The sequence below is a fragment of the Pimephales promelas genome, chromosome 11, assembly GCF_988280905.1.
Source record: "Pimephales promelas chromosome 11, fPimPro1.hap1.1, whole genome shotgun sequence".
In the NCBI taxonomy this organism is placed as follows: domain Eukaryota; kingdom Metazoa; phylum Chordata; class Actinopteri; order Cypriniformes; family Leuciscidae; genus Pimephales; species Pimephales promelas.
Window position 1 is genome coordinate 2,409,093 of NC_142779.1, and position 27,656 is coordinate 2,436,748.

Consider the following 27,656-nt stretch of genomic DNA (forward strand, 5'->3'; position numbering starts at 1 on the left):
CTTGTTTGTAGGTCTTGGGATACTACAGACAAAAGACTTTTTATAAATCAATCAAATCAAACTTTAGGTTTCCGGCTTATTTTATTCAACAAAATCATGTCTTTAAGAGTGGCATTATAATAAAAATGAAAAACCATTTACAAAAGATGTTTTTGTTTCTTACAATGCCAATGTCATGGATTAAATGATCAATGCACTGATAAACAAGTACACTTTGAATGCAATAAAAATCACTGTGGAAAAAAATTGGATAATTAAATAATAATAAAAATACAGTTATTAAAAATGATTCAAATGTTACTAGCTTACATATTTTGTATTTCTTTAGATTTTTTATTTTAAAAAAATATTTAAATAAATAAAATGTACAAATTGACTGCATAAAGTTCCAATAAAATGTAATAAAAAAGTGAATACAAGACTAAATTCAATCTGCTCATCAAATAAACCGCTCAATTCACATGGATTAGTTTTATGATCTCTTTAAAGCATCAAAGTGGTGCTTTAAGCTCTCTCATTATTTCATCAAAAAGATCTTCAGTTGTGTTGGAGATGAACAAAAAATCTTACGGGTTTGGAACGACATGAGGGTTAGTAAATAATGACAGAATTTTCATTTTTGGGTGAAATATCCCTTTAAAGGGTTCGACTGGCGCTATATGCAATCCTTTAGGTGAAAATTTTATGGATTTAGTGTCAATTAATGAATTTTGTTGTACAGTACATTCATTTTTAATTGTAATTAAATTAATGAATTAAACAGCTCGAAAACATATTTTTTCACGAAAAAAGAAACCACATCCGTCTTCCGGTTTATATTTCCACAGCATGAAGGGAAGATCTTACGGATTTATGAATGACGCGCTCGTTGTAAAATCTTCATTAGTTTCATACACATTTATGACATTCGCTTAAAACGTTACAATGTTCACGCTAACTTTCCTTATTAGTAAATCCACTTCACCAGCTAATAACTCTTCGACAGTGACGCGACGCCATAGACGCAAGACTGGAAGTTCAAAACTGTAAGTAAAGATTTTTTTAGAATTTTGTTTCTCTGGTGCATACTACCCTATCTCACGACCAATTCGTACGAATTTGTACAAGTTATTCAAAAGTGTCTAATTCATACTAATTCATACGACCTCACTCGTACGAATTTGTACGATTTGTCTAAACCCACGTGACGGTTATGTTTAGGGGCGGGGTCAGGGGTAGGTCATTCGTACGAATTCATACGAATTGGCTAATTCGTAAAATATGTACGATTTAGCAAAATCGTACTAATTCGTACGATTGACGAGTGAGGTCGTACGAATTGTTACGAATTAGCCACCATAAGGTCTATATAGAACCTTTTTGGCATAAAGGGTTCTTTAAAATTGAGTCAAGAGTTCTAAATAGAACCTTTTCTTCTAAAAGTGTTAAAAGGCCAGATGGGCAGGAACATGTTACCCATTCAATGGCCTTACCAACTGTGCAAACTGCACTTCACTATCTCACACAGCAACTGTGAAAATAGGAAAAGGAAAAAGGCTGAGTCGAGAGAAAGTGAATAGAACAGAGTCCACAAGTGCCCGTCACAATAGGACAGAGGTATGCGCTCGAAATCCCTCTCATCTCAGATCCGAGGTCGAGAGCGTCGAGGTCAGTGTCCCGATTGTCTGGAGCCATTGGAGAAAAGCGAGCGGGTTAACCCTCGTGACCCCCGAGTCCAGCTCCAGCGCGGTTAATGACTGATCCACTTTCGCTGTCTCTACCGTGAGTCAACAGACACTCACCAACCAGAACATGATGTCAGCAGAGCGGTGACTCAAAGACACACCGCTTACAATTACCCCTGGGAAATATGTTGGAGATGATGAAAAATAGCCTCTCAATATTAATGTATCCCTATTATTGCTCAAACTTACGGTTAGGGGTTTTTAATCCATAAATGCAAGCATTAAACTTCAGTATGATTTTCACTTGGCAGATGTTAAAATAGTTGTGAAAATCCCAGACTTGCGGGAGAGAGAGACATTTTATCACAGAGACTTGAGCAGATAAGTTGACTAAGACTGTCAAATTGACAAACTAGAGTACAAAAATAGTTTTGCCGACCCTTTTCAATTTTTAATCCAAGCTTCCAGCCTCATTCTAACAGATATTAAGCTTCAATGCAAAATTGAATTCCACAGAAATAAAAAGAAAATGATTTTTTCCCCGCAACTCAAATCCTGCAAAGCAACCTGAGCATTTACTGTATCATCTCAACTGTTTTGTATGACGGGATAATTTTCAAACAAAATGTTTATGAACATGAACTAAATCCATACAAGGGTCAAAAGCTAAAGATTCATCTAAGCGATGAAATCCATTTTCCCTTTCACATGCAACACATTACTTAGTGATAAACAGTGCAGGATTAAATGCATGTTAACAGTATGTCGGCCTTAGCCTACATTTCACTGAGCCGTGTGTGCAGCTCATACTTCAGATGGTAAGTGGGTCATAATAACATCTCTGGCCCTAAGTGACACAGAGTGGACTGTGTCACCATATATCTCAACCCCTGAACAGAGGGGTCTTCGGTCCTGACCAGTGTGGTGCATCTGCCGTGCTGATGCTTCACTGGTTCACCTCCTCGCTTTGGCTTCAATAGCGATTTTCCACTGTTGGGTCAGTGCGAGCCAGGGCGAACAATGTGCCGGGCGGGGCCAATAGCCTCGGACCAACAAAATCCCCATCGATTTGAGATCGGAAGTTATTTCAGACGCTCGCTGACCTGTGGTCGACTGCATGAACAGCCACTATGAATTGACTATGAACGCTCGGAATTGTCAAAACACCTCTCAAAATGCTTGCTACAGATTAGGGCTGGGCGATATATCGAATATGTACGATGTATCGTTATATTTTTTGAAACGATATGGAATGAGGCAATACCGTTTATATCGATACAGTAGTTTGGTATGAGCACATCTGAAAAATAGCGGAGGTTGCAGTGTGAGCTGCTGCAGTTAAAGTAGCTAGGCTACGTAGTACAATTTGTCCTAAACATGACACAAGCTTATATTAATTGCGTCAAAATCACTTTGATATATAGTTAACAAGTTTAAGGCAGCTTGCCGCCCTGTCAAATGCTCTGACAGACACTGTTGCTGACTGACAGATATACTTGCGCTGTTTAATGCGTTTGAGATGTGGTGCTTTCCTCAGTGCTCAACTTACATTTCACATATTCTCCATCTGTAAATGTTAGAAAGTAAAGAAAATATGTCCATTTCACAACAAATATGTCCATGTCAGAAGAGGACGAGCTTCTGCAAGTGAATCTCCGCTAAAATTCATGCTTCCTTGAACGAGCGCCGGCGTGCGCATGCGCGTGAATAGTACTACGTAGTACGCAATAATTCTGACTAAAATAAACATATTGCTAAAATATTTGTTGTTGGAGAAAATAAATGTGCCATATGTGGAATTTTAAACCTACAAGTATATATTTTTAATGAAAGTGATTATAATGGGGTAATCAAATGCAGGCTAATATAATTAGTTTGTGCTTTTGTTTTTGTTTTTATTTTCATTTTTAGTTTAGCTTTTAGTCAATATAAAAACAAAAGCTTTTTGCACATAATATATTGCATAGCCTATATTATATTTGTTTCCATATCCTTCAATATCAACATTGTTTGTAGGATATCATTGGGCCGAATGTGAATATACTGTATATATATATATATATATATATTTTTTTTTTTTAATATAAAGATTTTCTTTATCTAAATAGAAAACGTAGAAAGTACCGAGATATATATCGTATATCGCCATTTGACCAAAAAATATCGAGATATGATTTTTTGGCCATATCGCCCAGCCCTACTACAGATGCAAAAAATGTAGAAAATTTAACCCAAAAATACTCAAAAGAGCTAAACTAATATTATAAAGCATATAGTTCCAACCTTAGATTCTCTAAAAGTCTGTCTACATGCACATGAGTTGGATTTTATATTAATGCACTAAGATAAACCAGCGAAACTGCCCACGTTGTGCTCAGAATCCATTAACAATACGTCCGGCCTTATCTTGACTAGATTAGTTGCACAATCCCACAGATTTCATCCATTAACACTCTGAGGAAATGTGTTAATAATGGGCCTCCATCCATCCATATATCGACCAAAAAATGGGCATCAATAAAACTGACACATATGATGGGAAAAAAATTAATGGAAAACATATATATATAAAAAAAAGCTGATACAAATCCCATTGCATCTAAAATGAAGTAATTTTAAAAAGCAAGCAAGCAAGCAAAAAAAAAAAAAAAAATCGTCCCTGATCCATGATGCATAAATACTGCAAGATGTGTGGCTGAAAAACGGCAACATTATCGACAACAAAATGGACTTGATGTGATTTTTTTCAGTGCTGCTCAAATACAAATTACCCACTTCAGCACCATTTACTGCCAAACATTCATATAGATGTTTCAGTAAAGACATGATGGCAGAAACAGAAAGGGATGAGCGACAGAACGAGGAGATAAACAACGTATGTAGCGCTCACTGTGCACAACATAACATGCTTAGCCTACATTGGGCCTGTAACATGATTATACATGGCTGGAAAACACACACATGACCCAACTAGTGTCACTCAGTTACCCATTGGGTTTCAGAAACTGACTTTGACTGGCTAAGATTTGGCTATATGTCATAACATGGGACTAGTGTTCAACCAAAGTGGGTATTTCAATGGCCGATGACGATATAGGCCTACCATTCAAAAGACTTAAGAAGTCTCTTATGCCTATTACCATCTCTGAATGCTCAACACGTCGAACTTTTTAGTACTGTATTCACTCCTGTCAGATAACAACAGCAAACTGAGGCTATAATTCACACAAACTCACCAGAACTGGACAATAAAAGATTGAAGAAACGCTGATTTCTGCTGCAACATTCAGATGGTTGGGCCAGAATTTGGTGTAAAGAGTGAAAAGTATGGATCCATCCTGCCTTAGATCAACAGTTCAGGCTGAAGTGGTGTATATATGTTATATATTTTCTTGGCACACTTTGGGCCTCTTAATACCAATTGAGCATCATTTAAACACCACAGTATACCCGAATATTGTTGCTGACCATGTCCATCTCTTTATGACTACAGTGTGATGGATCCTTCCATCGTCACAAAGCTCAAATCATCTCAAACTGGTTTCTTGATCATGACAGTGAGTCACTAAAACTCAAACGGCCACAGTCACCAGATCTCAGTCCAGTAGAGCAGATTTGGGATTTTCATACAGCTACACATTATATTTCTCTCTCTGACACACCACAATGTGACAGCACTCAGAGATGCATCATGGGACTGAATCCCAACACAATAACAGACAAAAGGGTAAAGCAATGTCAGTGACAATGCCAAAATTAGCAGCAACAGATATTCCCCGGGCCAGTAAATCATCTCGCCTGAAACCTGCAACACGGTAACATCTGGAAGGAGAAACTCTATCAGGGCGTCTCCTTCACTGACCTGCAAGATGAGATCGTGTCAGGGTGGATGCGTGTATATATATTCCACTGAATGATGGATACCTGCTTAGATTTCATGTGTATTCATGTCCTTTAGCTAAGAATAATGTCAAGCTCTCAAGCCAAAGATCAGGATACAGGACACCGCCAGAGGTTAAAGAGGATGTTACATAAATTGACTTGCAAATTAAATTAATGTCTCGGCAGCGTCCAACCACACGAATAAGAGTGAGTGAGTTAGTGTGTGTGTGAGAGAGAGGGTTTAATCTGTGCAAAACTATTTTAAGAAGCATTTTACTTATACATGCAACTTTTATGAACTCATTAATTGAGAGTCTACATGGAAAAGTTCATTTGTCAAACACCAGGACAATTTAAAATGAAATGATGAATGCAGAAATGGAATTAAATGGTGACTGGTTAGAGGACCTAAAATGTACTTTCCCTGTGAACCCCCAAAAGTTGGCAAAACACAAAAGTAAGACTCACTGTAAAAAAATATTTTCAAGATTTGTTATCACAACATTTTTTCTTTTGTCAAATCAACTTTAATAATTTATTTAGTTCAAATAACTTATTATTTTATATTATTATCTCCTTCATTGTATTAACTCACTTTTTCCATTTCAATCAACTTAAAATTTTAAGGCAACCAGGTTACTTACTTTAAGTTAAACCAACAATATTTTTTACAGTGTAAAGACTAAAAAAGAAATTTCAAGTCTAACGAAACAGGCAGATTTTTATTTTGTACTTTTACATTTTAATTGCTCTTAACTTGAAATATTTGAATAAGCTAATTTTTAATTTTAATTTCATTTCATCTGTTCTCAAACTAAATTCATGCTCCACTCGTCACCATGATGCACTGTAAAAAAAATTATTTTCATGATTTGTAATCACAACATTTTTTCTTTTGTCAAATCAACTTAGATAATTTATGTAGTTCAGATAACATAATATTTTGAGTTTCTGGTGATTAAATCAATCTCCTACATTGTATTAACCCAATATTTCCATTTCAATGAAAAAATAAGTAACCTGGTTGCCTTAAAATTTTAAGTTAAACCAACAATATTTTTTTACAGTGTGGTAACCCACCCAAAAAAAAAAAACAACATAACAGGAACTCTTAAACATTAAACACTACTAAATCTCCAACTTAACATTAATCTTGCACACACACACACAAAAAAAAAAAAATAGATAACACTAAATTTTAGCATTTACTCTCCCTTGCGAATGTCATGGCAAAGCATGATGGGAAATAGACATCTCAGCACAGATTTAGTTGAATTTAAGTTTGTCTAAATTAAAAGAAACAAGTTCATAAAACTCAAAAAAAAAAATTAGTAGATTGAACTAATGTTTAATTTAAGTTTACCCTACTCAAAGTCTCAAACCAATTCATTATTTTGAGCAGTAGGGTTTACAGTATTTAAACTTAAACCTAAAATGTTGACCAGAGAAAGTCCACGGATGTCAACAAAATTAAGAATTAAAGATGCTGCATAATAAAATCGGACTGCTAGATGATAGCTGACAAAACACTCGTTTTTAAAAGGAGATTAGCCACATTCCAAAACCAATAAAAAACATTAACTGTCATGATACTCGTGTCTCCGCCAAATGACAACAGTGACACAAACACGGTTTAAGTAAACAAACAGCAGGCTTGTTGTGGAGTCAACCAGCAGCTGGCAGAGATCTGCTCTGATGATGCCAGTCACAACTGTTGGTCATTAACAAGTACAAGAGAGAATGAACCAGACGGATGACTGATTACAAACCAAGCATAAATTCACATGGCTAAAGATCCAGAGGTTCTTGTTTACTTATTAGCACTTATTTAAGATTCCTACACCCTCAAGTTTCTGTGAACCTCTATGAGTCCTTACTTCAATGCAAGTAAAATCGATCATATCTTGAAAATAAGACCAATAATTTGAGAAATTTTTCACTTCTAGAACAACAAACATATTGGATGGAATGAATAACATACCAAAGTTCTATACTTTAAGTCAAAGGTTTATATAAATCACAAATGTTATAATCATTAGAGACTGTTCCCTAAGGAAAGGCCATTTTTGATGGGCTCCATGATTTGCCAGTAAACATGAAGAGCAGATGGCATACTAATCCATTTCACTTGGAGTCCATCTCATCTCTTCTAAACATGAAATATCCATGTAATATCACTCAATGGGGAAGATAATAACAGCGATAAACAGTTGTCTTGATTGCCACATCTCAAGATATTTAATTCCTTTATCCGACGGATTAGAAGCACGACTAAGACTCGTATGTTTGAGAAATGTAGTCTCATAACCCCATTGTACTGTATTCAATTACAACATTTCCAACACTAAAACAATGCACACAACCCATCAAAAAGCATACTAAATAGTGTTGTTAACCTTGTTCACATTAAACAAAACTGCTTGACGACGCGAGGGTGGCGAGCAGATGTCCACCTGTCCTGACAGATGTTATTTTCAAGACGAGTCTCCAAAACGAGCTTTAATTTCCTGTCATTATGTTATGAATGCATTCAGGAGTGCAATGCAAGATAAACATCCTTCTGCAGTCACTGTGCCATCTAAGCCCAGCGATGGGAAGACGAACTTCTCATTTCTCCCAGGGGAACAGAAGAAGACAAAGAAGAGAACTTAAACACGCCAGGAACAATGAAAATACACAATTTACCTCGTTTTTTTGTTTGTTTTTAGTTACATGTCAAGTCAAATTTATTTAATTTACTTTATGCAATACAATACAGCAATGCAAAATATGCTAAATTTCAATTTATATTTATATGAATGATTAATTAGAACTGTAGAGTTTGATGTGTGCAGCCTTTAACATCAAAACCAACAGATCTGGGATAAGATATACCGCTAAGTCTGTTTATTTTGCTATCCTACCCATGCACAACTATATTGTGAGTTGCTGTTAATTATTTGCATTTATAAAACGGTTAGTTCCAATTAAAGCCCGACCGATAAAGGATTTTGAAGGCCGATACCGATACAAATATTTTTGGGTTTTAAAATCCGATATTCCGATATATCGGCCGATATTTTATTAATTTATTTATTTTTTTAAACTGGAGATGATTAGTCACATATTTTGTCATTCTTATTTGACTTAAGAGAACTGATGGGGATGTTCTTTTAATTGTTATTCAAGCAATGTATGTATCGTGACCAACTCAACGAGTGTTGCCAACGGGAACGGTGTAGAGCGCCCTCTAGTGGACAAACTATACAACTCCAACACTCATGACATGTTTCAAGCGTGTTTCGTCCGTTTTTATTGTATTTTTGAAATATAAATTTATCGGCCATTATAACTGCCGATACCGATAGTTTGGAAAATGACTAATATCGGCCAATAATATCGGTCTGCCGATATATCGGTCTGGCTCTAGTTCCAATCCTTGATTCTGATCAATAGCTGTGCTTTATTCATGATAAAACTCGTCAATTAGCGCTTCACCTAACGGTATGCGTCACTGCGCAACACTGCAGTTCCTATGTTGTGTTTATTTGAGCTTTCATGCATATTACACATTGGAACGTTGCTGTTCACGGTCAGGGACTATTTTTTCTAGCGGAAGGAAGGCTTTTAGTGATTTTACGACTAAAGTTACGACTAAAGTTGCACTAACACATTTTTTTTACTTTAATATATTTATTGTGTGGTAACCGTTTTATAAAAGCAATAAAGTACTCAAGGCAAGTGCTGTATCGTGAATAAGTAACGGCTGAAGGGGTTACTCCGCTTCCCGTCGAGCCTAACAACGCCCTTCAGCCGTTACTTATTCACCATACAGCACAGCCTCTCGTACTTTTATTGCTTACTTAAAAGTCAACAGTGAAATGAAAATGTACCCAATTTATTTTCTAAATGCATGTTATAGAAATATAGATACATTTCTTTAGACTATATAGTGAAATTCATTTATAACTAAAATATTATTTTCTTATATATAATTCAGAACGTAAAAAAGAAGCTGGAACGAACTATTGGATATTAACATCCAAAAGTGTAATAGAGCCCGACCGATAAAGGATTTTGAAGGCCGATACCGATACAAATATTTGTTGGTTTTAAAATCCGATATTGCGATATATCGGCCGATATTTTTATTTATTTATTTTCAGAAGCGCCCAACAAAACAATATCAGCAGTTTGCAGGATGTGTGGCGCGTTATAAACGAGTGTTGCCAACAGGGATGGTGTAAAGTGCCCTCTGACATACACTCATGACATGGTAGAAGCGCATTTTGTCGCTTAAAATAAAAAAAAATTATTTTATTTTTGAAATATTAATTTATCGGCCATTATAACTGCCAATACTGATAGATTGCCGATATTATATCGGTCTGGCTCTATATTGTAAATCGCGGCAGCAGCTACAGGTTGGTAGTCCAAGGCATTGTTGTCAATCTGTACTTCCAGAGTTCCTCCCACCAGAGCCTCGCTTTCGATTTCAAAATGGTGAAATCATCGTATTCACATATCAGAATTTCAGCTCTTCCTCACAGTGACACGAACAGTAACGATGGCGTTGTTTTTCCCCGTATCAATTAAAGTCCGAGTCATCCTTTGGAAGTGCATCAAACTGGATTTGATTTTAAATTTGATTTTTTTTTTTTTTCAGCTGATGTTCGCAGGCGGCCAATGAAGACCATAGGCTGGCAATGGCATTAAGCAAATTTGTTACAAACCTACGTCGGTTCGTGCAGGAATTAAGACTAGAAATACTGATGACTCATTTCAGCAGTTCAGAATCGATTCTGTCATTTAAAAACAATAACTTTATTTGTAAAGCAGCACTTAAACATTTACAAACAGCTATACACACTGTGTGACAGGTATATTCAAAAAAGCAAACAGGGGCCCTTTAACAATGCTTTTCCCCCCAACATTTGCAACCAAACCACTATTCAGGGAAATAAACATTCTGGTAGTTCACACACAGTTGTCCTTGTTTATTAAACTAGAATGAATATAGGCTTTCAAGATGGTTTTCATCCTCAGGGACAGGGGTGCAATTTTGTGTGCTGTGGGAAAGAACTGACCAGGATGTTCTCCTGTCCGTGTCCCCCACGCATTATTACTGATACGGCTATAAAGAAAATGTCTTTATTAACCTTGACACTGCACCGCACAAGGACTCGGCTGTGCAACTTGTCTAATCAAATGTGTAATTATCTGATACGAGCTGGCTGTTCAGAAGACAGAGAAAACACTCATACTGAAGTCCTTCTAGTGGCACAGCACAAAGACTCTTGCATTAATATCTACACACTGTTCTCACAGATAACAGAATACCTCTCATGATTTCTTTGTTTGGCGCAGAATAAAAAATGACAGCTCATTATTAACTAAGGGGAAGTTGTTCCTTCACTTACAAAGAAATACCATACAATGGAGTAATGGTTTTAGATATGGTAATTTGATATTGCACTGCATCATTACCATTCTTTTTCAATAGAAGAATACCATGAAATTACCATGGTGCATGTCCAAAAAAAAAAATCATTTACTCACCCTCATGTTGTTCCAAACCTGTATGAATTTCTTTCTTCTTCTGAACACAAAAGAAGATATTTCTATGAAGTCGATGGCTACCGTAAACTGGTTACCAACATTCTCAGACATCTCAAGACATTATCAAAATATCTTTTTAATTCAACAGAAGAAAGACACTCACACAGGTTTGGAACAAAGTGAGTAAATGATGACATAATTTTCATTTTTGGGTGAACTATTCCTTTAACGTGTACTTTTTGTTATAGATAAAAGCCTAAAGCAGGGCTTTTTAATACATGATACCAAAGACCCAGAAATATTATCATCCTTGTGCGAGTGTGTTATTCAAAAGTCTATAAATATACTCAAATATCATCCAAAAATTAAGTATCATCTCAAAATAGGTATATAATCTGTTATTTGTCACTTAAGCACTATATAAAAACTGTCATTAAATCATCTTAAAACTCCTAATTCTGATGAATGGATCGGTAACGTGGTACAGATTATTACTTAAATAGACAATTTGACAATCCCATCATCATGTAACTGGATTGTTGATCCATAAGAACATTCAAGAGCCCTCTAGTGGATTTCTGACAGCCTGTGTTTAAAATCAACTTTATTTTGACTGCCTTTGTGTTATTTAAAGCACAGTCCCATCGGCTGCATTTGAACCTGATAACTCCACAGTCCAGGATAAAGACAATAAATATACAAAATGTGTCTATTACATGCATATGTGTGATATCTTCACCTGAGTTCCCTGTATTGTTTCAAGGACGCGCATAATAGACAACAATGAAAACCCCCCAAACAGTAGGACTTTTTAAATACCTAATTAGCTGTCAATCAGACATCATCACTTCTGGGCATCATTACCGTTGACAACAGGGAACGCGCCCAAAATGACCAAACCTGCAACACGCGACTATGACGCCTAGGTAGGCAGCTTACTAAGCGGTTAAGTCACAAAATAAGGGTTTATAATCACCAAAACTGAAACTTGTATACTGAACTAAAAGAAACTCAATCACTGTAGTTTTTCAACGGACGCTATTACTGCAAAAATCACAACAAAATACGTCAGTAAGTGAGTAGTAACGGCACAAGTGGACCTTACCTTCAGCATTCCGAGTTAAAGAAAGTCCCATGATTCGCAGGTGAACTCCAATCTAATTCCTTTACAAAACAAAGTCAGAGATTTGATCATATTCCATACAGAAACACTTATATGTTGTCGGACCAGCTGCTGTCTTCACCCTCCACTCACTCTATCCAAAATACTGCCGTTTGCTCGGATCGCGTGAAGCCGGTATGTGGCCACGCCTACCACGATCTGTGATTGGTCGAGCTGTTGCCAAACTCCGCCCACACACTTGTTCACAAGAGTGGGCAAGAATATACTATGGTAAATAGACTTTTTCAGGTATTTCAGACAACTTTATAGTTTTCACACCAGGTCATTTAAAATGATATTGTTAACTGTTTGTGTATTTTAGGATGAAATATTCTTGGATATCAGTTTAATAACAACTATGAACTCAGCTTGGAGTAATAGTGGCCCCAACTGGAAGACTGAGGAAAAATCTTCTTTATAGATTTTCTATAAAAAAACAAATTAGGATTTTGAAACAAACCAGATTGAGAGTATTATGCTTGAATTCATATATAGAACCATTTAAAAGCATGGAAACATTACTATTTTTGACAAACAGTAGAGCGTTGTGGAGTCTGATAAGAATTTAAATGTGTACCTTGAAATGCAATGCCAGTTGCTTTGGATAAAAGTGTCTGCCAAATGCATAAATGTAAATGACATATAACACATAAACATTACTTTAATGATTTCTGAAGGATCATGTGACACTGAAGACTGGAATAATGATGCTGAAAAATTCAGCTTTGATATCAGGAATAAATAAGTATACTAAAACCATTCTTTTAAATTGTAATAATATTTCACAATATTATTGTTGTGTTATATTCTAAATATTATTATTTACATTATTATTTATAAATATGATTATTATTATTATTATTATTATTATAATTAACAACCACAGAACAACACCAATAGAAATGTTCCATTCATTATCAACCCGTTACCAAGTGTAGGCTATATGTACCAATGTGTGCATAGCCGTTAAATTATGCAAAAAAAAAAAAGAAAATAATAATTTAGGTAGCTATCAGAGTATAAAAAAAGAAAATAATTAGAACAGATTTCCACTTATCTATCAGTATTATACTTAGTAATAATATATAGGTGCCGCTTTAAAAGCATTTTACTACCGAACACAACACTTCAATATTGCTTAAAAATCAACTACATCTCCCAGAATCCCACGGTGCCAGTGACGTGCCAATCCTGAGACGATGTCGTTGCTAGGCGATGCGACGCTCTCAGACTCACACACTCGCTTCCTGGTGGCGTTTCATCTCCGTTTTAAATAATCTTCTGCTTTAAAATGATTGTTTATATGTAAATGCGTATATAAAGGAACATGTCATCAACGCTAGAATCTCTCTTTTCATTGGAACTGGTAATCGATTACGTCCGCGTCGATGGATCACGTGGCAATATTTTGGATCTTGCAGTGGCAGTCCGCTTGTTAGATTTCCCCACACTTCTTATTTACCAATCAGACCAACAAGAGGATTTCTCATCAAAATCAGGCTATGCTGACCTGTGCGTGTCGCCTGAGGCTTTATCTCAACCCGACGACGGAGACAATCTGAAGTATTCCTTCCATAAAGGCAAATCCTGTCTTTTTAAGATGAATTTGCACTCGTTACACACCCATCTCCAAAACACTCCTCTCTACGCAATGGTATTGGATGTAAAGGATGAGATTCCCAAACTTATAGGAAGCTCCTTGATATCCCTGGCTAAAGTGATGGATAGAATTAAACTGGATGTGGATAAACATGGTATTAGCACTCCGAGCGCTCATGGAGAGAGACTGTTCAACCCAATCTGCAATCTGATGGGAAACGACATCGGTGCCATTTCACTGGCTTATAAGATTGTAAGTCTAGGAGCGAATTTAATCCCTCACATCCCAGATAACAGAGTCCATGAAGTCGGCCTGACCCATGGAAAAGGAGAAGAACTCAAGTCAGTTCCAGTGTATTCTGGAAAAAATGAGATGTCTGAGAACAATCCTGGTAATGTTCTCACACAAGATGGATGGTCAGCTGATGTAGTGATATCAGAAGACAAGCATCCAGCGTTCACTCAGACTGAACAGAGCGTCTCGTGGTCTGAAGAAGCACAAGAACACACCGCTTTCTGTCCTCCACCTCTGTTTTACAGCTCCGGCCTGAAGAGCCAACAGGAGAGGACAAGTAGGATGTTTAACTGACACTGTTATATTTTATAAATGGATTTCTAAGGGCTTTCAATTTTCAATAAGGCCTGGTTTCACAGACAGGGTTTAGATTAAGCCAAGATTAGGCCTTAGTTCAATTTAAGTAGCTCATACTGGTGTGAATCATGAGGCAAAACAATGACATACAATCCATTAAACATGCATTTTAATCTGGGACTGGGTTTAAAGGTTTAGTTCACCCAAAAATGAATATTATCCAATCATTTACTCATCCTAAAGCCATCCTTGGTGTATATGACTTACTTCTTTTAGAGACACAATCGTAGTTATTAAAAAAATATCCTGGCTCTCTTCAGCTTTATAATGGGAGTGAATGGTGCCTTAGATTTTGAAGCCCACAAAAAACACATCCATCCATCATAAAAGTAATCCATATGACTCCAGGGTCAGAGGTCACTATCCCGCCGGAACTAGACTTGTTACCAGAAACCAGTGATTATAAAGTATATTTTTCTCAGAAAAACGCTTCAGATGGCCTTTGTTAACCCCCTGGAGTCGTATGGATCACTTTTAGATGGATGATGTGCTTTTTTGGGCTTCAAACACTCTATTTACTCCCATTAATCTGGGAAAAGTCAGGAGATTTTTAATATAACTCCAATTGTGTTCGGCTGAAAGTAGACAGCGATTTAATTAAACCTAGGATGGCTTGAGGGTAAGTGAATTATGGGATAATTTTCATTTTGGGGTGAACTAAATCTTGTCTATAAGTCTTGTCTGTGAAATATATGATCTCTGATTGATAGCTCATACTTTTAAGCAAGTGAAAGCATTTTAGTATGTGTTCATCAACACCGTGGGTCAGCGAGGACTGATATTTATATGCATTTTATGCAAGTATCTGCAATCTGATTGATTTACATTACAAGCTTCAGATTTTCATCTCACTTTTTGTCCATATGAATAACAGCATTTACACCAAATTGCATATTTTTGCTCAGTTTGGTTCCCTTTCCTCCTCGAATGCCATTTTTTCACTTGATCATACTATATGAGCCATGATGATATTTCAAATATGATGCAAAATCAAATATGCAATCTGTTCTTACTATTGTTTCAGGCTTTACAGGGTTACATGCAGCAATGGAGAGTCTTAATCTAGAGGATCCAGAAGATGGAAATAATGAAGAATCATCTGTCATGCATGAGGTTTCAGAGATAACATCTGCAAAGGTGGAGCGATTGAGTAAATCAGCTTTAACTCCAGGATCACAGCATAAAGAGACTGATTCAGCTCCTCTTGGGAACGTCATCAGGCAGTTACCGCTGCTGAATGCTTTATTAGTCGAACTATCACAGCTTCACGGAGAGATGCCACACCAGCAGCCGCTATCCATCCATCCTAACCTGGCGTGGCTGTACACATCAGCACATCCGTCAGAGCCTGAGCATCAGAAAACTATCAAAGCTAGTCCTAAACAGAGACCACTGATCAAATCAGTGAAGAGTGCAAGGGGTGCAAAGAAAAATGAAGAAAAGTTGCAACCTAAAAGGACGCTTAAATATGGCTTGACAAACACTTTCCGTCTCAGACTCAAGCTGGTCAAACCAGGTCTTACCAAACGGCACGAATGCATCGAATACCAGAACGTAATGACGAAAAAACGTGTCCGTAAGTCAGTTCACAGAGATGAAACTACATTAGTTAGCAGTTTTGAAATGGATCCAACACCACTTAAAACAGCATCAAAATCACAAACAAGACCAAGTTCAAATGAAAGTAATGTTGCGTCGTTCTCAGCTGAGAAAGACAAAAGAGTTCATATTCCAAGTGCGCTCAGTCGGCATTCAGATCCGAACAATCCCGGCGTCCAGAGTTTTAAAGAAAGCATCGGGGAAGATAGTCGAGCGAGCAGCCGTTGCATGAAGAGTAACGAAGAGTATCAGGACGACTTCACGAGCCTCAACACAACCGACGGATACTCACCTGAGCCGCTTAGCAGTCCAGAACCAAACAGGCGTAAAACAAGTGTTTCTGGTCACAATAAAGGTCTTCCGGTTCCTGTCCCAGCGGAGAAGTCTCCTCAACGCTCTGTCAAAGGCACACATGTCATCCGCCCGCGTGTGCAGACCTCGGCTCTGAGTCTGTCTTCAGACGACAGCGAGGATGAGGACGTGTCCTCTAGCGGATCACAGACCACTTCATCTGTCCGGAAATCCCAGAGCTTTGATAGCGACTCCGGGGACTCAAAGGACTCAGATTTACCTGTGCCGAAGTCCAGATCAGACGCGGAGGAGGAACGGGACAGACTGGGCTCTATGGGACTGGACCAGAATTGCCATCACATTTCAGAACTGGTCTTCAACAAACTTCCAGGATACACACTGTGATTAGACCGTGATGATCTGATACACCGCCGCAGAAAAAGAGTGACGACTTCTTTATATTAGTTCAAGTCAATATGATTTTACATGCGACATTCATTCATTGGCACAGTTATAACCTTGAATATATTAGTAAATGATAATAGTCATTTAATATGGTTAAAATTGGAATGTGGATTATGAATGAATATTTGTTTTAAATTAGATGCGCCATAATGCTTTTTATACAAAAACGATGCCCTGTATAAATGCTTTAATATTTAAGTATAACAGCAATGTTGTATTTGGTAAATATTAGTGCCAAGTTTCTAGCATTTAAGTTTGTCTTTATATCATGTGTGTGTGTGTGTGTGTACAGTATGTGAGTGAAATACAAAACAAATTAATGGAGAAAAAAAAAGGAAAACAATATTTTTATTTATATGGTTTATATTAATTTGTTCTATTTCTTAGTTATTGGCACAATACCACCTCCACATTCTCTATTGTTTAACTTGAAATAAAATAGTGATTTTAAATTAAACTGTGATTGGTTTTTGTTATGGGTTTTTTTAATAGCATGAATTTTAAAAAAATTAAGTATAAAAAGTGCAGATAATCAGACGAAAACTTACATTAATATAGTGTTAAACTTATAAATAGTAGGCTATTATTACAATTTGTAATTTCTGCTTCTTTGAGAATCAATACTTTTAGAGTAAAAAAAATTTTTTTTTTTAATCATTTATAAACGTTCAGAGTCGCTCGAGCGGGAGACTCTTTTGCGCATGCGTCATAACTATGCTCCCGGAAGTAACAGTAATAAGCATAAGTGTGTGGGATGGTGGGATCCGTGGGATCCATAAGACAGTAAAAGGTGGGGATCCTGATTCCTGACTTGAACTATAGCAGCAAGAATCATCTGTGAATGATGAAGCACGTGTTCCTGACTGGCGTTCCCGGTAAAATGCATCATCCATTTACGAAGTAAACACAAAAAAAGCCGTGCATTTTGTTCTGCGTGCCATGGGACGTCAACAAACGCAACAAACTTTTAAAAAGTATAGACAAGACGACATGCTTTTAGAGATAGGGACTCGTTTTGCATGTTGTTAAATATTATTATAATATACTATTAATTGTAGAATAATAAACTTAACACATCAACAGCCTGTGCTTTGAAAGAAGTAAGCAGTAAAAGAGAGATGGAGAGAGAGAGATTAGTGGTTGCTTAAAAGATCCTCATCATTTAATAGACATTGTACTTCTGAGTCATTAAGACAAACCGTTTTCATTAATATGTTAAGATAAATAATACATATAGATACTTAAATTAAATCACAATTAATTATATTGATATTACTAACTATAAGCAACCAATTTCATACACTATTGTGCTAGAATATCACTACACAGCATTTTTCTGCTTACATGGAATACTTTGAAATTGGCATTTCATCAATCAATTAATATCTGCATGTATTCATTTATCTGTTAAATAGCCATGCAGCAAGATCATTTACTACAGAACTCCTAAGGACAAAAAGGAAAAAATATGAGATTGGAGGAAATGCTTTTGCGTTCTCTCGCAGATGTTTTGCATACCCCCAAGAAACTTTGCGTTGAGTTCGCTCACAAAATATTTGCGTTCCCCCAAAAAACGTCGTGTTTGCAACTTTGCACGGAAAACCTGTTCATTGCGAGTGAATGCAAAGTTTCTCAGTGGAAGACAAAACTTTGACAAATCATTTTTCCTCGCATCTCATTTTTTTTTCCCTTCACCATATCTATTTAAGAGCTCTGTAATTTACAGTCAGACATAAGGGTGTAACAATATATCGTGTCACAAATTATCGCAATACAAAAATGCAACAATATGTATCGTGGATAGTTCACCCAAAATAAAAATTACTCTGCGAGAAAAAAATGAAAGTTTTAGAGTTTTAGTGTCTAACTATGTTAAACTACTGTATAATAATCCAATAGGGGGAATATTTGTGTCCTGGTAATGACAAATGTCTTCTATTACCTGTAAAAAGTGGCCTAACACTATTTTAAATATAACTAGTAGGGATGGGCAACGATTAATCGCGATTAATCGCATCCAAAATAAAAGTTTGTGTTTACGTAATATATGTGTGTGTGGTTTGTATAATTATTTTTTATATATAAATACACACACATGCAGGCATATATTTAAGAAATATTTGCATGTATATACTTTATTTATACATAATTAATATTATGTATAAATATTTGATATATTAATAACACATTTTTCTTAAATATACATGCATGTGTTAGTATTTATATATACAAAATAATTATACACACCACTCACACATAAATCATGTAAACACAAACTTTTATTTTGGATGCGATTAATCGTTGCCCATCCCTAATAACTAGAGCGCAAGTAGCCTGGCTAGCGCAAGCATATTCGTCTAAAATAATTCAGTATTTTCAGCTTCAGAATCGATAATATTGTTATTCTGGTGTCTCGCTTTACACACACAATGAAAAACTAAATTCAGCATTTTAATCAACAGTTCATTTTTGTTAACATTTTATCAAACGTCTTGGAGTATCGCAATAATATCATACCGTGAGTTTGTGAGTCGTGGAGTCATTATCACCAAATAAAACCATTGAAACCAAATGAAACCAACACAATGAAGTGTTTACCTCTACCAGGTGTGGGTAAGACGACTCTGGTGAAGAGTGTGTGTGAGGCTGTGGTCTCCTCCGGGGTCTCTGTCAGTGGTTTCTACACAGAGGAGGTCCGAGAGAGAGGCAGGAGAGTGGGCTTTGATGTGGTCACGCTCACAGGTGATCGAGGACGTCTGTCCAGGCTCAGGTATCGTCTCTCCATCAATCAGACGCTTTTAGTGCTGTTGTCGTCCACTAACACACTCTCTGTTTGATCCCAGCACTGAATCCGCCGCAGGTGGACGTGAATACAGGGTCGGACAGTACGTGGTCGATCTTCAGTCGTTTGAGAGTCTCGCACTCCCTCTTTTCAGAAACGTATGTATAAATGCGTAGTAAAAATAACATGGATTGTCTTATCTATATTGATGTATGATATACAGAATATTGGGGTCGAAAAAATTGGGAAAGCCTAAATTCAATTTGTTCATCATACACTCACCTAAAGGATTATTAGGAACACCTGTTTAAATTCTCATTAATGCTATTATCTAATCAACCAATCACATGATGGCAGTTGCTTCAATGCATTTAGGGGTGTGCTCCTGGTCAAGACAATCTCCTGAACTCCAAACTGAATGTCAGAATGGGAAAGAAAGCTGATTTAAGCAATTTTGAGCGTGTCCGGTCTGAGTATTTCACAATCTGCTCAGTTACTGGGATTTTCACACACAACCATTTCTAGGGTTTACAGAGAATGGCGTGAAAAGGGAAGAACATCCAGTATGTGGCAATCCTGTGGGCCAAAATGCCTTGTTGATGCGAGAGGTCAGAGGAGAATGGGCCGACTGATTCAAGCTGATAGAAGAGCAACTTTGACTGAAATAACCAACCGAGGTATGCAGCAAAGCATTTGTGAAGCCACAACACACACAACCTTGAGGCGGATGGGCTACAACAGCAGAAGACCCCACCGGGTACCACTCATCTCCACTACAAATAGGAAAAAGAGGCGACAATTTGCAAGAGCTCACCAAAATTGGACAGTTGAAGACTGGAAAAATGTTGCCTGGTCTGATAAGTCTCGATTTCAGATGGTAGAGTCAGAATTTGGCGTAAACAGAATGAGAACATGGATCCATCATGCCTTGTTACCACTGTGCAGGCTGGTGGTGGTGGTGTAATGGTGTAATGGTTTTCTTGGCACACTTTAGGCCCCTTAGTGCCAATTGGGTATCGTTTAAATGCCACGGCCTACCTGAGCATTGTTTCTGACCATGTCCGTCCCTTTATGGCCACCATGTCCCTATCCTCTGGATAACGCACCATGTCACAAAGCTCGAATCATTTCACATTGGTTTCTTGAGCATGACAATGAGTTGACTGTACTAAAATGGCCGCCACAGTCACCAGATCTCAACCCAATAGAGCATCTTTGGGATGTGGTGGAACTGGATGTGCATCCCACAAATCTCCGTCAACTGCAAGATGCTATCCTATCAATATGGGCCAACATTCCTAAAGAATGCTTTCAGCACCTTGTTGAATCAATACCACAGTTCTGAGGGTGAAAGGGGGTCAAACACAGTATTAGTGTGGTGTTCCTAATAATCCTTTAGGTGAGTGTGTAAAGTGATCGGAAATTTGGACTAAACCGCTTAATTCATGTGGATTCGTTTTACGATCTCTTTATGAACATTTTGAAGCGTCAAAGTGATAGTTGCGTAGCTCTCAGATTACATCAAAAATACCTTCATTTGTGTTTCGTAGATGAACGTTCCTTACGGGTTTGGAACGACATGAGAGTGAATAATTAATGACAGAATTTTAATTATTGGGGGAACTATCGCTTTAAGACTCTAAGCGTCAGTGGGCGGGGCCTATAGTGCATTCGTTGATGTCTTGCTCATATGCAAATGTGACATCACAGATCCCACAAAATCTACACAAGCCATTTTTGTAGCTTGATTAAATAATGTTTTGTTTATAATGAGGATGTTTTAAGGCAGTTATGAAACTGGCAGGATGTTTTAATGGTGCAAAGACCTCTTATATGTCAACAAATCAAGGCAAATTTGATCTCGCATATCATGACCCCTTTAAGTTCTTATTCACTGGAAATTTTGCAGCACTCAGTCATTTCTAGTTTGAACTTCCTTATCTTCACCACTATGCTACCATCATACACAAACACATATTTCATCTGTCTGTGAGCAATAGTCATGCATTCCTGACTGACACATTTAGTGTGTCTGGAGCCGGAGCCTTCATGTTCATCATCTTTGATAGTTAGCGTAGGATGCGCCGTGTACGAGACCTGAAACCTTTCAATGAACTGTAATGTTATTTTAGTATCATTAAAGGGATATTTCATTAAAAATGTAAATTCTGTCATTAAAGGAATCGCTCACTTTAAAAAAAAAACTTTTGCTGATAATTTACTCACCCCATGTCATCCATGATGTCCATGTCTTTCTTTCTTCAGTCGAAAAAAAATTAAGGTTTTTGATGAAAACATTCCAGATTTTTCTCCATATAATGGACTTCAATGGGGTCCAAACGGTTCAAGGTCCAAAAGACACTTTTAGTGCAAACTGCAAACTGTTCAAAGGGCTTTAAAAGAGTCCAGACGATGAATAAGGGTCTTATCAAGCGAAACGATCGCTCATTTAAAAACAAAACAACAAAGTTTAAGTTTTATAAGCTCAAATGCTCGCCTTGCTCTGTTCTGTTACTCTCCTATTCGAACAATAGGAGTCAATTCGTTCATTTCATTCATAGAATGAACCAAACGACTCGGAAAAAGATTCGTTCATTTTGATGAACGAGTTCGAACAGGAAAATCACAAATGTGTGTCACAGAACAGAGCCATAAGACTTTCCAAACCCATAATACTTTCGTTCATCATCGGAACACAAATGAAGAATCTCTAACATGAAAGTTTATGAATGTTTAGATGTGATTAAAATCCCAAATTCAATCTGTTCATCATATAAAACGAGTCTCTTCAGAATCATTTGCTCATTTGGACTGAACCGCTCAATTTATATGGATTAGTTTTACGATCTCTTTATCAACTTTTAAAGCGTCAGTGTCGTAGCTGTCAATAGAGGGACTGAAATCTCTCAGATTACATCAAAAAGATCTTCGTTTATGTTCTGAAGATTAATTAAAGTGTTACGGGTTTGGCACAACATAAGGGTGAATAATTAATGGCAGAGGGGGGTGAACTATCCCTTTAGTTCACTTTTGAAAAAACGTTTTCTGATAATTTACTCACCCCATGTCATCCAAGATGTCCATGTCTTTCTTTCTTCAGTCGAAAAGAAATGAAGGTTTTTGATGAAAACATTCCAGATTTGTCTCCATATAATGGACTTCAATGGGAACCAAACAGTTCAAGGTCCAAATTAGAGTTTCAGTGCAAACTGCAAACTGTTCAAAGGGCTTTAAACGACACCAGACGATGACTAAGGGTCTTATCAAGTGAAACGATCGCTCATTTAAAAAAAAAAAAAAATTTATAAGCACAAATGCTCGCCTTGCTCTGTTCTGTGATGCGCGTTCGTGACTCTCCTGTTCAAACTCGTTTATCTTTTTTCGTGCCATTTGGTTCATTCAACGAACGAAATGAACGAGTTGACTCTGGAAAAGATTTGTTCGTTTTGAATCGTTTAAAGCCCTTTGAAGCTGCACTGAAACTGTTTTGGTCCGTTTGGTCCCCATTGAAGTCCATTATATAGAGAAAATCCTGGAATGTTTTAATCAAAAACCTTAATTTCTTTTCGACTGGAGAAAGAAAGACATGGACATCTTGGATGACATGGGGGCGAGTAAATTATCAGCAAAAGTTTTTTAAAAGTGAACTACTCCTTTAATACGAACTTGATGTAATTGTGAAAGTGTGAATGACATTTGAGAGATGTGGAGGATTTATGTTTATCAACACAATAATAAATTAAATTTATGATCATATTAAATGCTTTTCTGTAATGTTTTGGAGCTTGACAGTTTTGTCTTCCATAAAAGTAAGTAAATCTGTACCACTAAAACGGCATGCAGAAAGTTTGTTAAACATGTTTAGTTTTGAGTTTCTGACTCGGTGTCCTTATCAAACAGATGTGTGAGGGAAACAAGAAGGTGTTTGTCATGGATGAGATCGGAAAGATGGAGCTGTTCAGCCAAGCGTTTATCCGTGCAGTGAGACAGACTCTGGACGCCTCCAGCTGTTCAATCCTGGGCACCATCCCTGTTCCTAAAGGAAAACCTCTCGCGCTGGTGGAGGAAGTGCGCAGCAGACAGGACGTCAAGATATTTATGGTAAAAATGGGATTTACAGCGCTGGAATTTTCCATGCAAACATCCCTGGCACCTTTCATTTACATGCAACACGTAGAGAGATACTGCAGATGGAAACTTTTTTACTTTGTTCTCGTCCTTTTCCTACTTATATGACCCTAAAATACAGGCATAAACTTATTTAGGCCTAAATTTAGGATTGATGTATTTGTTTTGCATGTAAATCTTTCATCCATGTGGATTACACTGGTTTAACAAACAAACAAATACACTATGCGCTAGCAGTTGAAAAACAAAACTGCATGCATTTTGTGGAAGAACATTTTGGTTGTGCTTCGGCTCTGCGTGACCGTGCGGATGAATATGATGAATATGAATTTGACACGTGTCAAAGCAGCCAAACAACTCTATTTAAGGATATGACGAGACACGAAGACAGAAGATATTTTATGCATGCTGGTCCCACACAAAAAGGGAAATGGAAGCGTGGCTACATCTCCGTGAGTCATTGTCCAGTGTGTCTAGACCAGCATGTGATGAATCCAGGCGTCTGAACCAGTGCAGGTTGTGCTTGAACTCGGATTCCTTCACATTGCTTATTGTTTGCGGCGCCCACATCAACAGAAGCTCCACAGAGTTCAAACTTGCATTGTTCACTAAATTCTATGCATTCCACAATTACTCGTTTATTTACTCGCATATTGAAAGAGTTTTGAGAAATAAATATTTAAAGGGGCTAAATGTAAGAATTTTCATGTATTAAAGGGGTGGTTGATTGCGATTTCACTTTTTTCATTTTAAATAGTGTGTAATGTTGCTGTTGGTGCATGAACAGTATCTGTACACTCTTAGAAGAAAAGGTTCTATATAGAACCTCCCCTAAAAGGTTCTATACACTCTTAAAAGGGTTCCTCTGGGTTCTTTAACCCTCATGTGGTGTTCAAAACCCTATAACACTTGTGGTGTTCCCGGTCAAAAATGACCGGCCCATAAAAAATAGCTTATAAATCACTCATTATACCATATTTTCACCCAATCTTGGATTCAATCTTTTTGTCAACTTGTTCTCTTTCAATTAGGACTGGTTTTATATTTCTGTTTGCATCTGATTAATCGTGAGCCTCGTTTGTCTGAGAGTAGGCATCTCATTTTTTGAGTCAAAAATATAATAATTTATGAGTAAATTTGGAAATATGAAAAAAAAAAATTTGAAAAAAATGGCTACTGTCTGCACCTCCCAAACACAGGTAGATCCCGTTCATTGATGGTGCTTCATAGGGGTGTAACGATACTCTCATGTAAAATATGGTATAATGAGTGATTTATAAGCTATTTTTTATAGACCGGTCATTTTTGACCACAAGTGTAACAAGGTAACAGAACTCCCACAAAAAAATACGAAAATGTTCAAAAAACAAATGAGATATAGTTATACCGCTTGGGAACAAAGTCACTAAGTTTCAGTCCAAAGCGATTACATTAACAAGTATTTTCAGGAAAAAGAAAATCTTCTCCGGGTCAAATTGACCCGAACACCACATGAGGGATATAGAACCCTGGGGTTCCATACTTGGCCAATAGAACCTTTTACCAAAAAAAAAAATGGAACCATTTTGGAGTTCCATATATGAAGCGGGGGATGGAACCATTTCTGGTTCTAAATAGAACCATTTCTTCTAAGAGTGTAAAGTTGCAGCGCTGTAAGTTGTAAGTCGTCTTTTAAAAATCAGGAAGTATATTGCTTACAAAAACGACTCGATTGGGACTACAGCTGGGTTTTAGACGTCATTAACCCACACATTTGCTTTAACCCTTCCTCTGGAATATGCAAAAAAGGGCATGCGCATATTTCTGCGGCTCGTCGAGTGTGTTGTGTTCATCCAGCTGTCAGGTCTTCTGTGTTCGAGCTTCCCACCGATGTTATAGTTCGTTAACAATGGATACGATTTATGTTCCTGAAAATGACAATCGTAATTTAGCTCTCTGTGCTGCGAATTTCAACAAGAAACTGTTACTAAAACATGAAGCAGATCCAACTTTAAAACCAGAGGCAGCAGTTGTTGGGCCACAACCTGTAAGTAGGCTAAGACTTCATCATTTTAAATGTATTTGCATGTATAATTTCAGACGTAACGTTTTAGTTTTATCAAATGCCAGCGCTGGCTTTATAGCCACTTAGTTTTGCTATTTTGTGTCTACGACAAACGCTTACAAACATTTTGAACCCGAATTTTGTATATGTACTACTAATGTTGTAAATGTATTTTTCATGTATATATGCTTTATGGTGTTATTTTTCGATTTGATCAAGAACGTAAACCAATGCCAACGCTGTTTGTGTACATTTTGTGTAAGACAAACGTGTATAAAGTAAAAAACAACAACATATATATAGGCAAATTACCATTCAGAAACGTTTAGTAAGAGCCGTCTTTTCATCGCCTCTTTCTGGGTCTGATTCTGGCTCATACTGATACTGCAGTATCGACACCATTATGTACATTTGACAGGAACACACATGCAACTTCGCCCGTAAAGGTAATGGGCGTGAACCTTCCGGACAACGTGCACTACAGTTTAACCAATCACAACACACCGTGCCAAACTAACCAATCTGAGCCCACTGCCTGTTTCTGAGGGAGTGGTTTCATAGACTCAGGAAGTCAACCGATCATTCAAATGACCGAGGAGAACGCGGCTGACAATAAAGGTGAAATTTATAAAAAATATGACTTTTTAAAAAAGAAAAACCACGAGTACATGTTAGATTGCACCCCATAAACACAATCATGCACAGAAAAAAAGCAGTAAACCATCTATATCACGAAAAATTGGGTGTTCTAGTTAGCGATCCACTAGAACTTGCTCTTTATAACTCTATGAAATTATGTTTAAAAAGTCTTCATCACAAACAACTTGGAAAAATTTTGGAAACTTGAGCTGGGAGCCCTTGCTTTTGCTCTTTTCACAATTGCTCATCTTCTTCAGAAAATGTAAAAAGTTAAGTTGTGCTGTCTGTTTTTCCTCCCACAGGTCACAAAGGACAACAGAGACACGATCTTTGATGAAATCGTGTCTGCCGTACAAGAGTGTGTGAAGTAAAAGAGGAGGAACTGATATTTCTCAAGGCATTTTCATTTCATTGAAGCGCTCCATTCTTTCAATATAGCGCACACGTGTTAAATACATGCATGTCTCTCTCAAACACGTCTCATAATGGATCGACCTCTGCATTATTGATTCGGAGCAAGCGCACTGGAGGAAGGGAGTGTGAGAGTCATGGAGACTGGATGCCGCTTTTCGACATCTTCAAATCCATAAAGAGGCCACTAAGGTGCCGACCTTTCCTCTCTCAGAGACGTTCCTGTAGCTACACTTGCCATTAAACTGGAAAATAAATTAACATTTGAGTTGAGAACACTGTCGGGCTTCCAGATGTTTCATTTATCCTCAAATATGGAAAAGTGTGGCCTTAATATGAACACAGAAGGACAAATTTCAATTTTATGATTCTTTTTTTTTTTAATAGGAAATAGGAAAATGCTTAAATTTATGTTGTTATTTTCTAAAACCTTCTCATGTGCAAATGAAATTTGAGAGCTACTACTCTTGAAAGAATAACAACATAAATATCGATGGAATAACTCCATAAATTTGGCTTTTCTATAATGTGACTAAAGAAGACTTGGAATGTAGTCATATGAACTATTGTTATAGGACGGTTATTTATTTTTGGCACTTGACAATCCCTGGTCAATCATGCTTTTGCCAAGCAATTCTGGAAAACCTCATAATATTCCTTAAACACACAAAAAAGTATTGACTAATACATTGAGTGTAATTAAAAAATGGAAAAGAGTCGTTCATCATGATCACAGATGGCCAATGCGAAGCTATTAATCTAATCGCAACTGTTAAAATAAATGTGTAGGCATATTGACA

General features: G+C 37.1%; 3 protein-coding genes across 5 annotated transcripts in view; 2 read left to right on the forward strand and 1 right to left on the reverse strand.

Annotated features, from left to right (window-relative positions):
- The window catches only part of sipa1l2a (signal-induced proliferation-associated 1like 2, genome duplicate a), a 137,423-nt gene extending 125,062 nt beyond the window's left edge, over positions 1–12,361 (reverse strand). For all 3 annotated transcript variants that reach the window (XM_089116737.1, XM_089116738.1, XM_039659479.2), the window contains exon 1: positions 12,190–12,361. The gene's annotated coding sequence lies outside the window, so the exon portion shown is untranslated. The remainder of the gene's footprint in view (positions 1–12,189) is intronic.
- Positions 12,362–13,430: 1,069 nt separating this feature from the next.
- On the forward strand, positions 13,431–17,300 carry LOC120470349 (microtubule-associated protein 10). The gene is made up of 2 exons (XM_039659892.2): positions 13,431–14,417; positions 15,522–17,300. The coding sequence occupies exons 1-2, from the start codon at positions 13,574–13,576 to the stop codon at positions 16,790–16,792; spliced, it is 2,115 nt and encodes a 704-aa protein (XP_039515826.2). The 5' UTR covers positions 13,431–13,573; the 3' UTR covers positions 16,793–17,300.
- A 277-nt stretch (positions 17,301–17,577) lies between these two features.
- Positions 17,578–27,134, forward strand: ntpcr (nucleoside-triphosphatase, cancer-related). Its single transcript, XM_039659893.2, has 5 exons — positions 17,578–17,727; positions 19,460–19,622; positions 19,696–19,792; positions 23,535–23,735; positions 26,748–27,134. The coding sequence occupies exons 1-5, from the start codon at positions 17,694–17,696 to the stop codon at positions 26,814–26,816; spliced, it is 564 nt and encodes a 187-aa protein (XP_039515827.1). The 5' UTR covers positions 17,578–17,693; the 3' UTR covers positions 26,817–27,134.
- Positions 27,135–27,656: the final 522 nt, after the last annotated feature.